Source organism: Scyliorhinus torazame, unplaced genomic scaffold (assembly GCF_047496885.1).
Source record: "Scyliorhinus torazame isolate Kashiwa2021f unplaced genomic scaffold, sScyTor2.1 scaffold_83, whole genome shotgun sequence".
In the NCBI taxonomy this organism is placed as follows: Eukaryota; Metazoa; Chordata; class Chondrichthyes; order Carcharhiniformes; family Scyliorhinidae; genus Scyliorhinus; species Scyliorhinus torazame.
In genome coordinates, this window is record NW_027307810.1 from 672135 (window position 1) to 687630 (window position 15496).

Genomic DNA, 15496 nt, shown 5'->3' on the forward strand with positions numbered 1-15496 from the left:
AGACTTAATAGAGGCATACAAAATGATCAGGGGGTTGGATAGGGTGGACAGTGAGAGCCTTCTCCCGCGGATGGATATGGCTGGCACGAGGGGACATAACTTTAAACTGAGGGGTAATAGATATAGGACAGAGGTCAGAGGTAGGTTCTTTACGCAAAGAGTAGTGAGGCCGTGGAATGCCCTACCTGCTACAGTAGTGAACTCGCCAACATTGAGGGCATTTAAAAGTTTATTGGATAAACATATGGATGATAATGGCATAGTGTAGGTTAGATGGCTTTTGTTTCGGTGCAACATCGTGGGCCGAAGCGCCTGTACTGCGCTGTATTGTTCTATGTTCTATGTTCTATATTGTAGGCCTCGTCAAAAAGAAAAAGGAGGCATTTGTCAGGGCTAAAAGGCTGGGAACAGACGAAGCCTGTGTGGAATATAAGGAAAGTAGGAAGGAACTTAAGCAAGGAGTCAGGAGGGCTCGAAGGGGTCACGAAAAGTCATTGGCAAATAGGGTTAAGGAAAATCCCAAGGCTTTTTACACGTACATAAAAAGCAAGAGGGTAGCCAGGGAAAGGGTTGGCCCAGGGAATCTATGTGTGGAGCCAGAGGAAATGGGCGAGGTACTAAATGAATACTTTGCATCAGTATTCACCAAAGAGAAGAAATTGGTAGATGTTGAATCTGGAGAAGGGTGTGCCTGGGTCACATTGAGATCCAAAAAGACGAGGTGTTGGGTGTCTTAAAAAATATTAAGGTAGTTAAGTCCCCAGGGCCTGATGGGATCTACCCCAGAATACTGAAGGAGGCTGGAGAGGAAATTGCTGACGCCTTGACAGAAATCTTTGGATCCTCACTGTCTTCAGGTGATGTCTGGAGGACTGGAGAATAGCCAATGTTGTTCCTCTGTTTAAGAAGGGTAGCAAGGATAATCCAGGGAACTACAGGCCGGTGAGCCTTACTTCAGTGGTAGGGAAATTACTGGAGAGAATTCTTAGAGACAGGATCTACTCCCATTTGGAAGCAAATGGACGTATTAGTGAGAGGCCGCATGGTTTTGTGAAGGGGAGGTCGTGTCTCACTAACTTGATAGAGTTTTTCGAGGAGGTCACTAAGATGATTGATGCAGGTAGGGCAGTGGATGTTGTCTATATATATCTTCATTAAGTCCTTTGACAAGGTCCCTCATGGTAGACTGGTACAAAAGGTGAAGTCACTATACTCTAAGGGATCAGGTGGATACAGAACTGGCTAGGTCATAGAAGGCAGAGAGTAGCAATGGAAGGATGCTTTTCTAATTGGAGGGCTGTGACCAGTGGTGTTCCACAGGAATCCGTGCTGGGACCTTTGCTGTTTGTAGTATATATAAATGATTTGGAGGAAAATGTAACTGGTCTGATTAGTACTTTTGCAGACGACACAAAGATTGGTGGAATTGCGGATAGCGATGAGGACTGTCAGAGGATACAGCAGGATTTAGATTGTTTGGAGACTTGGGTGGAGAGATGGCAGATGGAGTTTAATCCGGACAAATGTGAGGTAATGCATTTTGGAAGGTAGGGAATATACAGTGAATGGTAGAACCCTCAAGAGTATTGAAAGTCAAAGAGATCTAGGAGTACAGGTCCACAGGTCACTGAAAGGGGCAACACAGGTGGAGAAGGTAGTCAAGAAGGCATACGGCATGCTTGCCTTCATTGGCCGGGGCATTGAGTATAAGAATTGGCAAGTCATGTTGCAGCTGTATAGAACCTTAGTTAGGCCACACTTGGAGTATCGTGTTCAATTCTGGTCACCACACTACCAGAAGGACGTGGAGGCTTTAGAGAGGGTGCAGAAGAGATTTACCAGAATGATGCCTGGTATGGAGGGCATTAGCTATGAGGAGCGGTTGAATAAACTTGGTTTGTTCTCACTGGAACGAAGGAGGTTGAGGGGCGACCTGATAGAGGTCTACAAAATTATGAGGGGCATAGACAGAGTGGATAGTCAGAGGCCTTTCCCCGGGGTAGAGGGGTCAATTACTAGGGGGCATAGGTTTAAGGTGAGAGGGGCAAGGTTTAGAGTAGATGTACGAGGCAAGGTTTTTACGCAGAGGGTAGTGGGTGCCTGGAACTCGCTACCGGAGGAGGTGGTGGAAGCAGGGACGATAGTGACATTTAAGGGGCATCTTGACAAATGCGTGAATAGGAATAGAGGGATACGGACCCAGGAAGTGTAGAAGATTGTAGTTTAGTCGGGCAGCATGGTCGGCACGGGCTTGGAGGGCCGAAGGGCCTGTTCCTGTGCTGTACATTTCTTTGTTCTTTGTTCTTTGTAAATAACAACACAAAGGCAAATCTTTAGCTAACTTGATTAAATTATTTAATGAGGCAACAGAGGATAAATTAGACTGTAATAACCCTCACTAGACCCACAGGGACACCCCAATTAATTTCCCAGTGGGATCTCTGGAATACAAACCCCCGCTAGAGGACAAACAGCTGGGGCTCATGGAAATCAACCGGTAGAGGCCGACCCGGACTGGCTAAAACAGTAGTTCCGTTTGAGACCTTGGCGCTGTGAGCTGTGTTGCGGCCTTTACTTTTGTTGTTGGATTAAACCTGTTTAACATTTATCTGCTTGGGTCTCCTGAGCTCTTATACTGGCAACGTTTACTTCTTTGTCCACAACAAGCTTAAATTGTACCATGTTGTAGTCGCTATCACTAAAATGCACCTCCACCACCTGTCTGGGTTCATTCTGCAGAATTATGCACTGCACCGTCCCTTGTTGGTCCTTTTACATATTGAACTGAAAGGTTCTCCTGTGCACATTTAAGAAATTCACTCCATCTATGCCCTAACTCTATGACTATCCCAATTAATGCTGGGAAAGTTGAAATCACCTAATATAATTACCCTATTGTTATTGTTCCATTTTTGTAGAAAGAACAGCAATATAAGCTAAATGTTACAATCCCAAGGGTGGCACAGTAACAAAAGACCTGGGCAGATGTGTTCAAAATCATTCCAGATGGTTGAGTAGGTAGATAAAGTGGTTTAAAAAGTTGATTTTATGTACTTTATAAATAGAGTTTAGAGAAGAAAAGATTATTGCGAACCTTCTAAAATACTGGTTTGGCCTCGACAGGAATATTGTGACCAATTCTAGGGATTACGCTTTCGGAATGAAGTTTGGATTTGGATTGTGTTTCTTGTCACGTGTACCGAGGTAAGTGAAAAGTATTTTTCTGTGAGCAGCTCATTAAGTAAATGAAAAGAAAGGAAATAAAAGAAAATACATAATAGAGCAACACAAGAGTAACTACATAACACCGGCATCGGGTGAAGCATACGGGGGTGTAATGGAAATGAGGTCAGTCCATAAGAGGGTCATTTATAGTCTGATTCTAGCGGGGAAGAAGCTGTTTTTTGGCTGCCCGCTTTCCCCAGGCAGCGGGAGGTGTTGATGGAGTCAATGGAGCCAGATGTGTGTGATGGACTGGGCTGTGTTCACGACTCTCTGAAGTTTCTTATGGTCTTGGGCCGAGCAGTTGCCATACCAGGCTGTGATGCAGCCAGATAGGATGCTTTCTATGGTGCATCTGTAAAGGTTGGTAAGAGTTAATGTGGACATTCCGATTTTCCTTAGTTTCCTGAGGAAGTATAGGCGCTGTTGTACTTTCTTGGTGGTAGCGTTGATGTGGGTGGACCAGGACAGATTTTTGGAGATGTGTACCCCTACGAATTTGAAACTGCTAACCATCCCCACCTCGGCCCCGTCGATGCTGACAGGGGTATGTACAGTACTTTGCTTCCTGAAGTCAATGGCCAGCTCTTTAGTTTTGCTGGCATTGAGGGACAGGTTGTTGTCGCTGCACCACTCCACTAGGTTCTGTATCTCTCTCCTGTATTCTGTTTCATCATTATTTGAGATCCGGCCCACTATGGTCGTATTGTCAGCACACTTGTAGATGGAGTTGGAACCAAATTTTGCCACGCAGGCGTGTGTGTACAGGGAGTATAGTAGGGGGATAAGTATTCAGCCTTGCCCAGTATTGAGGACTATTGTGGAGGAGGTGTTGTTGTTTATTCTTACTGATTGTGGTCTGTAGATCAGAAAGTCAAGATTCAGTTGCAGAGTGAGGAGCCCAAGTCCTAGGTTTTGGAGCTTTGATATGAGCTTGGCTGGGATTATGGTGTTGAAGACGGAGCTGTAGTCAATAAATAGGAGTCTGATGTAGGAGCCTTGTTGTCGAGATGCTCTAGGGATGAGTGAAGGGCCGGGGCGAAGGCGTCTGTTGTGCACCTGTTGCGGCGGTATTCGAATTGCAGTGGATCAAGGCGTTCTGGAAATATGGAGGTGATGCACTTCATGACCAACCTCTCGAAGAACTTCATTACGACTGAAGTCAGGGCCACCGGACGGTAGTCATTGAGGCATGTTGCCTGATTCTTCTTTGGCACCGGTATGATGGTGGTCTTCTTGAAGCAGTTGGGGACCTCGGAGCAGAGTAGGGACAGGTTAAAGATATCGGCGAACACATCTGCCAGCTGGTCCATGTAATGCACGACCAGCGATCCCGTCCGGACCCATCACCTTCCGAGGGTTCACTTTCAGGAAAGCAGATCTGACTTCGGAAGCTGTGGTGGTGGGTGTGGGCGTGTTATGGGCTGCTGGGGCACTCAATAGCGGATCGTTGGTTTCCTGCTGGAATCGAGCATAGAATGCATTGAGTTCACCTGGGAGGGGTGTGCTGCTGCTGGAGATACTGCTCGGCTTCGTTGTGTAGCCCGTTATGTTGTTTAGGCCTTGCCACAACTGCCGAGAGTCTGTAACGCTAGTCAGAACTCTAGCTTGGTCTGATATTCTCTCTTGGCATCGCGGATGGCTTTGTGGAGGTCGTACCTGGATTTCTTGTACAGATCAGGGTCGCCTCACTTGAATGCCTCAGACCTGTCCTTCAGTAGGGAGTCAACCTTGCGATTGAGCCACAGTTTCCGGTTGGGGGACGTACGTACTGCTTTCTTTGGCAGGCAGTCATCCACACAATTGCTGATGAAGTCTGTGACGGTGCTCCGTACTCATTTAAGTTGGCCTCTGAGTTCTTAAGTATGGACCAGTGCACTGTCTCTAAGCACTCAAGTCGGATTTCTTCTATTTCCTCGGACCAGCACTGCACAACATTTGTAGCCTGATTCTCCCGTTTGAGTCTCATTGTATGCCGGGAGAAAGAGCACCGTCTTATGCTGCTTCATTTCCCAAAGTGCGGTCGGGGGATGGAACGGTAGGCGCCCTTGATTTTTGAATAGCAGTGGTCAAGAGTGTTGTCGCCCCTGTTGGAACAGGGGATTTGCTGGTGGTATTTTGGCAGTACAGTCCCCTTGCTGAGCAGGGGAATAAATGTTTTTTAAAAACTTACTGTAGGGAGTTTCCAGCTGAATCCGGTCAGAGTGAGGACAGAGTGACTGCTGGGTAAGTAGTAAAGATTTAAATTGTTTGCGCAGGCCAATGACAGCTGATTGCTGTTTTTGTGTGGGGCGCAGTGGTTGCTGGTTAAGTGTTGAATTTTTACCTGTATTTAAGTTGGGCAGTTTCTAACACTAGACACTACACTTGTAGTGTTCCCTCACCCTTCCACCTCCTTTAACCTAATGGGTAGAGTGAATAACAGGTAAGCTCTTTCTTTCTTTTTCTTTTTTTTATCTAAAGGGGATGGCAGGGAAGGTAGTGCAATGTTCCTCCTGAAGAATGTTTGAGTTGAGGGACGCCATCAGTATCCCTGCTGATTTCATCTGTGGGAAGTGTACCCATCTCCAGCCCCTCAGAAGCCGCGTTAGGGAACTGGAGCTGGAGCTGGATGAACTTCGGATCATTCGGGAGGCAGAAGTGGTCATAGATAGAAGCTTCAGGGATGTAGTTACTCCGAAGAATAAAGATAGATGGGTGACGGTGTGAGGGGCTGGGAAGAAGTAGTCAGTACAGGGATCCCCTGTGGTCGTTCCCCTTAGTAACAAGTATACTGCTTTGGATACTGTTGGGTGGGGGGGGGGGACTGACTTACCTGGGGTAAGCCATGGGGTACAGATCTCTGGCTCAGCGTCTGTCCCCGTTGCTCAGAAGGGAAGGGGGGAGAGGAGTAGAGCATTAGACATTGGAGACTCCATAGTTAGGGGGATATATAGGAGATTCTGTGGCAGGGTCCGTGATGTCTCGGATCATGTTTTCGGGATCCTTAAGGGGGTGGGGGAGCAGCCCCAAGTCGTGGTCCACATAGGTACCAATGACTGCACACATTGGACAAAAACGGACCCATCTAAAGTACACAAACTATGGCGTTTCCAGTCAATATTTGGGAAGTTAAGGTCCCCCATAACAACTACCCTGTTGCTTTCGCTCCTATCCAGAATCATCTTTGCAATCCTTTCCTCTACATCTCTGGAACTTTTTGGAGGCCTATAGAAAACACCTAACAGGGTGACCTCTCCTTTCCTGTTTCTAACCTCAGCCCATACTACCTCAGCAGACGAGTCCTCATCAAATGCAATGTAGGAAAAGGGATAGAGGTGTAAGGCAGGAATTCAGGGAGCTAGGGTGGAAACTTAGATCTAGGAAAAACAGAGTTATTATCTCTGGGTTGTTACCCGTGCCACGTGCTAGCGAGACAAGGAATAGGGAGAGAGGAGTTGAACACGTGGCTACAGGGATGGTGCATGAGGGAGGGTTTCAGATTTCTGGATAATTGGGGCTCATTCTGGGGTCGGTGGGACCTCTACAAACGGGATGGTCTACACCTGGACCAGAGGGGTACCAATATCCTGGGGGATATTGCTAATGCTCTTCGGGAGGGTTTAAAATAGTTCTGCAGGGGCTTGGGAACCTGAATTATAGCTCCAGTATACAGGAGGTTGAGAGTAGTGAGATCATGAGTAAGGTTTCAAAGTTGCAGGAGTGCACCGGCAGGCAGGAAGGTGGTTTAAAGTGTGTCTTCTTCAATGCCAGGAGCATCCGGGATAAGGTGGGTGAACTTGCGGCATGGGCCTGGGACTGGGACTTCGATGTTGTGGCCATTTTGGAGACATGGATAGAGTAGGGACAGGAATGGTTGTTGCAGGTGCCGGGGTTTAGATATTTCAGTAAACTCAGGGAAGGTGGTAAAAGAGGGGGAGGGGTGGCATTGTTAGTCAAGGACAGTATTACGATGGCAGAAAGGACGTTTGATGAGGACTCGTCTACTGAGGTAGTATGGGCTGAGGTTAGAAACAGGAAAGGAGAGGTCACCCTGTTAGGTGTTTTCTATAGGCCTCCGAAAAGTTCCAGAGATGTAGAGGAAAGGATTGCAAAGATGATTCTGGATAGGAGCGAAAGCAACAGGGTAGTTGTTCTGGGGGACCTTAACTTCCCAAATATTGACTGGAAACGCCATAGTTTGTGTACTTTAGATGGGTCCGTTTTTGTCCAATGTGTGCAGGAGGGTTTCCTGACACAGTATGTAGATAGGCCAACGAGAGGTGAGGCCGTATTGGATTTGGTACTGGGTAATGAACCAGGACAGGTGTTAGATTTGGAGGTAGGTGAGCACTTTGGTGATAGTGACCACAATTCGATTACGTTTACTTTAGTGATGGAAAGGGATAGGTATATACAGCAGGGCAAGAGTTATATCTGGGGGAAAGACAATTATGATGCGATGAGGCAAGACGTAGGATGCATCGGATGGAGAGGAAAACTGCAGGGGATGGGCACAATGGAAATGTGGAGCTTGTTCAAGGAACAGCTACTGCGTGTCCTTAATAAGTATGTACCTGTCAGGCAGGGAGGAAGTGGTCGAGCGTGGGAACCGTGGTTTACTAAAGCAGTTGAAACACTTGTCAAGAGGAAGAAGGAGGCTTATGTAAAGCTGAGACATGAAGGTTCAGTTAGGGTGCTCAAGAGTTACAAGTTAGCTAGGAAGGACCTAAAGAAAGAGCTAAGAAGAGCCAGGAGGGGACATGAGAAGTCTTTGGCAGGTAGGATCAAGGATAACCCTAAAGCTTTGGCAGGTTGTTTCCACTGGTCGGGGAAAGCAGAACTAGGGGGCATAGCCTCAAAATAAGGGGAAGTAGATCTAGGACCGAGTTTAGGAGGAACTTCTTCACCCGAAGGGTTGTGAATCTCTGGAATTCCTTGCCCAGTGAAGCAGTTGAGGCTCCTTCTTTAAACGTTTTTAAGAAAAAGATCGATACCTTTCTCAAGAATAAAGGGATTCGGGGATATGGTGTACGGGCCGGAGAGTGGAGCTGAGTCCACAAAGATCAGCCATCATCTCATTAAATGGCGGAGCAGACTCGAGGGGCCAGATGGCCTACTCCTGTTCCTAGTTCTTATACTTATAGATATGTCAGGAATAAAAGAATGTCTAGGATAAGAGTAGGGCCAGTCAAGGACAGTAGTGGGAAGTTGTGCGTGGAGTCCGAGGAGATAGGAGAGGTGCTAAATGAATATTTTTCATCAATATTCACACAGGAAAACGACAATGTCGAGGAGAATACTGAGATTCAGGTTACTAGACTAGAAGGGCTTGAGGTTCATAAGGAGGAGGTGTTAGCAATTCTGGAAAGTGTGAAAATAGATAAGTCCCCTGGGCCGGATGGGATTTCTCCTAGGATTCTCTGGGAAGCTTGGGAGGAGATTTCTGAGCCCTTGGGTTTGGTCTTTAATCATCTTTGTCTACAGGAATAGTGCCAGAAGACTGGAGGATAGCAAATGTTGTCCCCTTGTTCAAGAAGGGGAGTAGAGACAACCTCAGTAACTATAGACCAGTGAGCCTTACTTCTGTTGTGGGCAAAGTCTTGGAAAGGTTTATAAGAGATAGGATGTATAATCATCTGGAAAGGAATAATTTGATTAGAGATAGTCAACACGGTTTTGTGAAGGGTAGGTCGTGCCTCACAAACCTGATTGAGTTCTTTGAGAAGGTGACCAAACAGGTGGATGAGGGTAAAGCAGTCGATGTGGTGTTTCTGGATTTCAGTAAAGCGTTTGATAAGGTTCCCCACGGTAGGCTACTGCCGAAAATATGGAAGCATGGGATTCAGGGTGATTTAGCAGTTTGGATCAGGAATTGGCTAGCTGGAAGAAGACAAAGGGTGGTGGTTGATGGGAAGTGTTTAGATTGGAGTCCAGTTACTAATGGTGTACCACAAGGATCTGTTTTAGGGCCACTGCTGTTTGTCATTTTTATAAATGACCTGGAGGAGGGCGTAGAAGGATGGGTGAGTAAATTTGCAGATGACACTAAAGTCGGTGGAGTTGTGGACAGTGTGGAAGGATGTTACAAGTTACAGAGGGACATAGATAAGCTGCAGCGCTGGGCTGAGAGGTGGCAAATGGGGTTTAATGCAGAAAAGTGTGAGGTGATTCATTTTGGAAGGAATAACAGGAAGACAGAGTACTGGGCAAGATTCTTGGTAGTCTGGATGAGCAGAGAGATCTCGGTGTCCATGTACATAGATCCCTGAAAGTTGCCACCCAGGTTGAGAGGGTTGTTAAGAAAGCGTACGGTGTGTTAGCTTTTATTGGTAGAGGGATTGAGTTTCGGAGCCATGAGGTCATGTTGCAGCTGTACAAAACTCTGGTGCGGCCGCATTTGGAGTATTGCGTGCAATTCTGGTCGCCGCATTATAGGAAGGATGTGGAAGCATTGGAAAGGGTGCAGAGGAGATTTACCAGAATGTTGCCTGGTATGGAGGGAAGATCTTATGAGGAAAAGCTGAGGGACTTGAGGCTGTTTTTGTTAGAGAGAAGAAGGTTAAGAGATGACTTAATTGAGGCATACAAGAGGATCAGAGGATTAGATAGAGTGGACAGTGACAGCCTTTTTCCTCGGATGGTGATGTCTAGCATGAGGGGACATAGCTTTAAATTGAGGGGAGCTAGATATAGGACAGATGTCAGAGGTAGGTTCTTTACTCAGAGAGTCGTGAGGGCGTGGAATGCCCTGTCTGCAACAGTAGTGGACTCGCCAACACTAAGGGCATTCAAATGGTCATTGGACAGACATATGAACGATAAGGGAATAGTGTAGATAGTGTAGAGTGGTTTCACAGGTCGGCGCAACATCGAGGGCCGAAGGGGCTGTACTGCGCTGTTATGTTCTATGTTCTAACTGTACAGTTCGTCCAGCGCCTTCTTCACTTCTGCCTGGGGTCCCTCATAAGATCTTCCAGGCAACATTCTGGTAAATCTCCTCTGCACCCTTTCCAATGCTTCCACATCCTTCCTAGGGCAGCACAGTAGCATTGTGAATAGCACAATTGCTTCACAGCTCCAGGGTCCCAGGTTCGATTCCAGCTTGGGTCACTGTCTGTGCGGAGTCTGCACATCCTCCCCGTGTGTGCGTGGGTTTCCTCCGGGTGCTCCGGTTTCCTCCCACAGTCCAAAGATGTGCAGGTTAGGTGGATTGGCCGTGATAAATTGCCCTTAGTGTCCAAAATAGCCCTTAGTGTTGGGTGGGGTTACTGGGTTATGGGGATAGGGTGGAGGTGTTGACCTTGAGTAGGGTGCTCTTTCCAAGAGCCGGTGCAGACGCGATGGGCCGAATGGCCTTCTCCTGCACTGTAAATTCTATGATAATCTATGATAATGCGGCGACCAGAATTGCATGCAATACTCCAAATGCGGCCGTACCAGAGTTTTGTACAGCTGCAACATGGCCTTCTGTGATAATGGCTGAAGTGAACTCACAAACTCACGTGGAACTTCACGGTCAGGTATTCCAGGTGCGGGGAGCAGTAGGTCGCCAGGGTCGCCACATCCAAGCACCAGGAGGAGCTGATGAGGAGGCAAACTCCTCCACCCTTCGCTTTGCCTGATGATGCGGTGCAGTCCACCCCATGAATTGAGAAGCCTTCAGGTTGGAAAGCATTGGAGAGGGTGCAGAAAAGATTTAAATGAATGGTTCTCAGAAAAGAGGGATAGATTAGAGCAATTGGGACTGTTCTTCTTGGAGAAGTTTGAGGCATTTTGATAAAAGTTTTCAAAATCATGAAGAATCTGGAGGAAGTAGAAAGGATTAATTTGTTCTCATTGGTAGAGGTTTGAGAAACAGCAGACAGCTATTTAAGATGAATGGCTAAAGAACGAATGATGAGATGAGGAAAACATTTTTACATTGTGTAGGTTTAGGACCTGGAATGCACTGGAATGTCAAAGTAGTGCAGGGAGACCTTCAAAAGGGAATTGGATAATGTAAAGAATGAAAAATGTGGGCTTTGTGGGAAAGGCTGTGGTAGTCGAACTTTGTTGACGTGGTGCGAGGTGGCATGGGGATGATCACTACAGGTCAAAAGCCCTCCTTCTGTGCTATCATTATTCTTGAGTCTATTATTCTGTAACCGGAGCAAGTGATTGGGAAAGAATGAGGCAAGGCATATGGAAATATTTTATTATGGGATGAATGTCCAGTATTTGGAATGCTGAGACTGATTGGGTGATAGAAAGAAATTCCATGGCAACTTTAAAAAGGTATTTGAAATAAAAAATAACTGGAGAGTGTGCCGAACTGATTGCTTTTTGAAAGAGAGCAAATGTGATACTGTTCCATGATCCTAACTGGCATAATTCTGAATTATCACCTGAATTGTGCTCTCTCCCTTTCTTTTCCTTTCAATGTTTTCTTGCCTCTTCATTATTTTTCTTTCTAAAGTTGGAAAGATGCTTTCATCGGCAAAGCTATGTCGGAAGTTTAAAAACTCCGGCCATAATTTGAAGAGAATATCAAAAACCTCCATCTGTGGAACAAAATATAATTACTTTTGAAAACTAGATAGTTCCAGGTTACTGACTCATAAATACATTTAAAGGTGCGAGGTTATTAAATCAAATGCATAAATTCAGGGCCGGGATTCTCCCTTCTGGGGACTAAGTCCCCACATCGGCGGGAGAACTGGCGCCAACCACTCCGGCGTCAACAGCCCCCAAAAGTGCGTAATTCTCGGCATTTTCGGGGCTACGTGGATGCCGGAGGGGTTGGTGCCGCTCCAGCTGGTGCAGAAGGGATGGTGCAGATGTTCGCGCATGCGCCAAAGGGCCGGTGTGATCTCGTGCATTTGCGGACTGCCAGCATGGCTCCACGCATGCGCAGATTGGCCGGCATATTTTGGCGCATGAACGCGCGGAAGAAAGGGTGCCCCCAAGAATCAAGCTCACCCGCAGATCGGTGGGCTCCGATTGCGGGCCAGGCCAAGGACCGCCTCCACCGACTTACCTGCCAGGTCCCACCGGTACGTGAGTTGAGTGGTTCACGCCGGCGGGACTGGCCAAAAGCGGACGGCCGCTCGGCCCATCAGGGCCCGGAGAATCGCAGGAGGGGGGCACTGCCAAAGGCCCCAGACTGGCGTGGCATGAATCCCACATCCGCCCGAGAAATGGCGCTGGAGAATACGGCAGTTGGCGGCGGGGTGGGATTCGCGCCGCCACCCGGGAATTCTCTGCCCCCCCCCCCCCCCGCCGGGTCGGAGAATCCCGCTGCAGACTTTCCAATTAAGAGTAATTAAGGCCCATAAAAGAACGTATGCACTCATAGAAACAAAGAGCTGTAGGCAAGTTGGCCCTTCGAGCCTGCTCCCCCACTCAAATTGATCATGGCTGATTCTCTATCTCAATGCCATATTCACGTTTTCTTTCTATGCCCCTTGATGCCATTAAAATCTAATTGATCTATCTCTTTTTTGAATATATTCAAACTTGGCCTCCACAGCCTTCTATGGTGGACAATTCCATAGGTTTACTACCCTTTGAGTGAAGACATCTTTTCCTCATGCCAGTCGACCCAGTATCCTGAGACTGTAACCCTTGGTTTAGACTACTAGCCAGAGAAAATACTCTCCCTGCATCTAGTCTGTCTAGCCCTGTTAGAAGTTCAATCAGATCTCCTCTCATTCTTCTAACCTCGAGTGAATACAGTCCTAGTCAAACCAATCTCTCCTCATAGGACAGTCCTGCCAACCCTGGTATGATAGAATCATAGAATTTACAGTGCAGATGGAGGCCATTTGGCCCATCGGGTCTGCACCGGCCCTTGGAACGTTTATGCCACGGGCTCATTCCAGGTGCCGAGTGGGGATCTCGCAGGCATCGGTGCACCTGTGCATCCGTGCAGTGACATTGCCATTGCGGACCGCAACATCCAGTTCCCTGTGGACCGGGCCAGCCAGGATGCCTGGGCAGTGGGCTTTGCTGCGGCGGCTAGGATGCCCATGGTCCAGGGGGCGATCGATCGATGGGATGCATGTCGCTGCGCGGCCACCTGCGGATAACAGGGCCGTGCTCACGAATAGGATGGGGACCTATTCCATGAACATTCAGGTGGTCTGCGACCACCTGCATGTCTGTGCCCGGTACCCGGGCAGTGTACATGACTCATTCGTATTAGTGCAATCTTTCATCCCCACCATGTTCGAGGGATCCTGGCTGAGGAGCTGATTGCTTGGCGACAAAGGTTACCCGTTGAGGTCGTGGCTGATGACGCCGATACAGAGGCCACAGACTGACGCGGAGAACCGTTACAACGATGCCCATGCAGCGACCAGGGGTGTGATAGAGAGGTGCTTTGGGCTGCTGAAGATGCGTTTCAGGTGCCTGGACCGCTCTGGAGGGGCCCTCAGTACCCATCAGATAGGGTCGGCCACATCGTTATGGTCTGCTTCGTCCTGCACAACATAGCCCAGCAGAGGGGCTGCAGGCAGAGGAGGAGGAAGGGGAGGAGCAGCAAGACGAGGCGCAGACCTCCCCAGATGAGGAGGATGAGGGCAATGGTCAGGACAGACGGGCTGGACATGGATGGGAGGCTGCCCACCGTTATCGGCTGGGCCAGCAGGCAAGTGACAGGCTGATAGCCGCCCGCTTCACGGACTCGAGGGGGGTGGGAATTGCCGGGTATGGGCACAGACTGCACACTACGGCACCAGCCTACCACCCTCACCCCACCCACCACCAACCACCCTCACCGCACCCACCACCAACCGACCTCTCCCCACCCACCCACAAACGACCACCCTCACCCCACCCGCATGCACAACACCCCTCCATTGCACATCCACCTGCTGCACAACGCGCCGGGCTCACACTGTCGCCGGTGGAAGCAGGCCATGGAGGACGATGACAACCCACTCTGCGATGAGCTCTGGACTCTACATCGTTGGACAATGTCTGACCCAAGGCCACAGTACCACCCTCCACGCGGACCGTCCCTGCATGCGGCCATGACACTGCAGCGCACGGTCCCGTTGTCTGCCCAGGGGGATGGCGAGGGCGACCCGGGTGGAGGGGGGGGGCACACTCACCTGAGCCCGACGTTCTATCACCCCCCCCACACACCCACTGGTGCTCATCTCACAGCACGCATCGGACAGAGCACAAAGGCAGCTTCTGTAGGTGTGAAAGTGATTTTAATAACAGACAGTTCATACACGTGCCCTAGACACTATAACTAATCTGTGCCCTGCACCTGTGCCAACTTACTCCGTGCCTAATTGTTTGGCCTTACGAGCCCTTTGACTACATCTAGGTGGTTCCCCAGAACTGGAGGTGGACTCCTGTGAGTCCTGCCCTGTGACTAGGGACCCCTTTGACGGCCCTTTCCTGGGGCAGCCCGGCCTAGATGGACCAGGCTGCGGCTCGGGCGCGCAAGCTGCCAGCCTGTCTTGCCCGTTGCCCACCAGACGCACCTGGGATGGAATGGGGGTGGGTCCGAGGTGTCGCAATGTTCCAGGGCCTCTCCTCCAGGGGGAGCCGGGATGGGCCTCAGCACCTCCTCCTCCCTCGGGGTGCCCGATCCATGGGTCGGAGATGCGAATGGACTGAGCATCCGATGCCCCCCCTGACACCAGGCGCTGCCAGTCCTGGAGGCCCGCCCTGCTAACAACAAGGGTCTGCAAGTTTGCAGCCATGAGCCAGGGAGTTGGCCATCCCTATCTGTGTCTGAGCAACGCCGGCCAGCACCTGGGCAATGGCGCCGATGGCCTCAGCGATGGCCTGCTGAGACTGGGCCATTGCCTGCTGAGACTGGGCCACGGCCTACAGAGACTGGGCCACGGCCTGCAGAGACTGGTCCGTGGCCTGCTGGGGCTGGGCCACGGCGTTGAGCGCCTCTGTGATCTGCTGCTGGCTATGGCTCATGGCTTCCTGTGAGAAGGCAGCCATGTCCTGGGCCACAGGCGCCGCCTGCACAGAAATCCCCAGGCCTTGTATACTGCTCCCCATGTCTGACACCGTCACCCCCCATTGCCTCCACTGCGGACGCCACCCGTGCGTTTTTAGCCTGGGTGGCACGTATGACCGGCACCACTCCCTGCTCCTGTGGCTGCCCCCCTCGTCGCTGGGTGTGACCCACCGGTGTCGCCGCACTCGCACTAGATGGGAGCGTCGTCTCCTTGGTGCTCCGGGTCTGTCCCTGGCTCGTGGCCGTCCTGGATCGTCCTACACCTGCATCTGCAGCTGTCGCAAGCCAGCCGTCACCCTCTTCGATCGTCCCTTGGTCCAT

At 49.5% G+C, this 15496-nt stretch overlaps 1 protein-coding gene across 1 annotated transcript in view; it reads right to left on the reverse strand.

Moving 5' to 3' along the window:
- Positions 1 to 15496, reverse strand: part of LOC140405573 (regulator of G-protein signaling 22-like) — an 88175-nt gene that overhangs the window by 11993 nt on the left and 60686 nt on the right. Inside the window, exon 5 of the mRNA XM_072494130.1 lies at positions 11589 to 11744. Within this exon, the coding sequence (XP_072350231.1) occupies positions 11589 to 11744 (156 nt within the window). The remainder of the gene's footprint in view (positions 1 to 11588; positions 11745 to 15496) is intronic.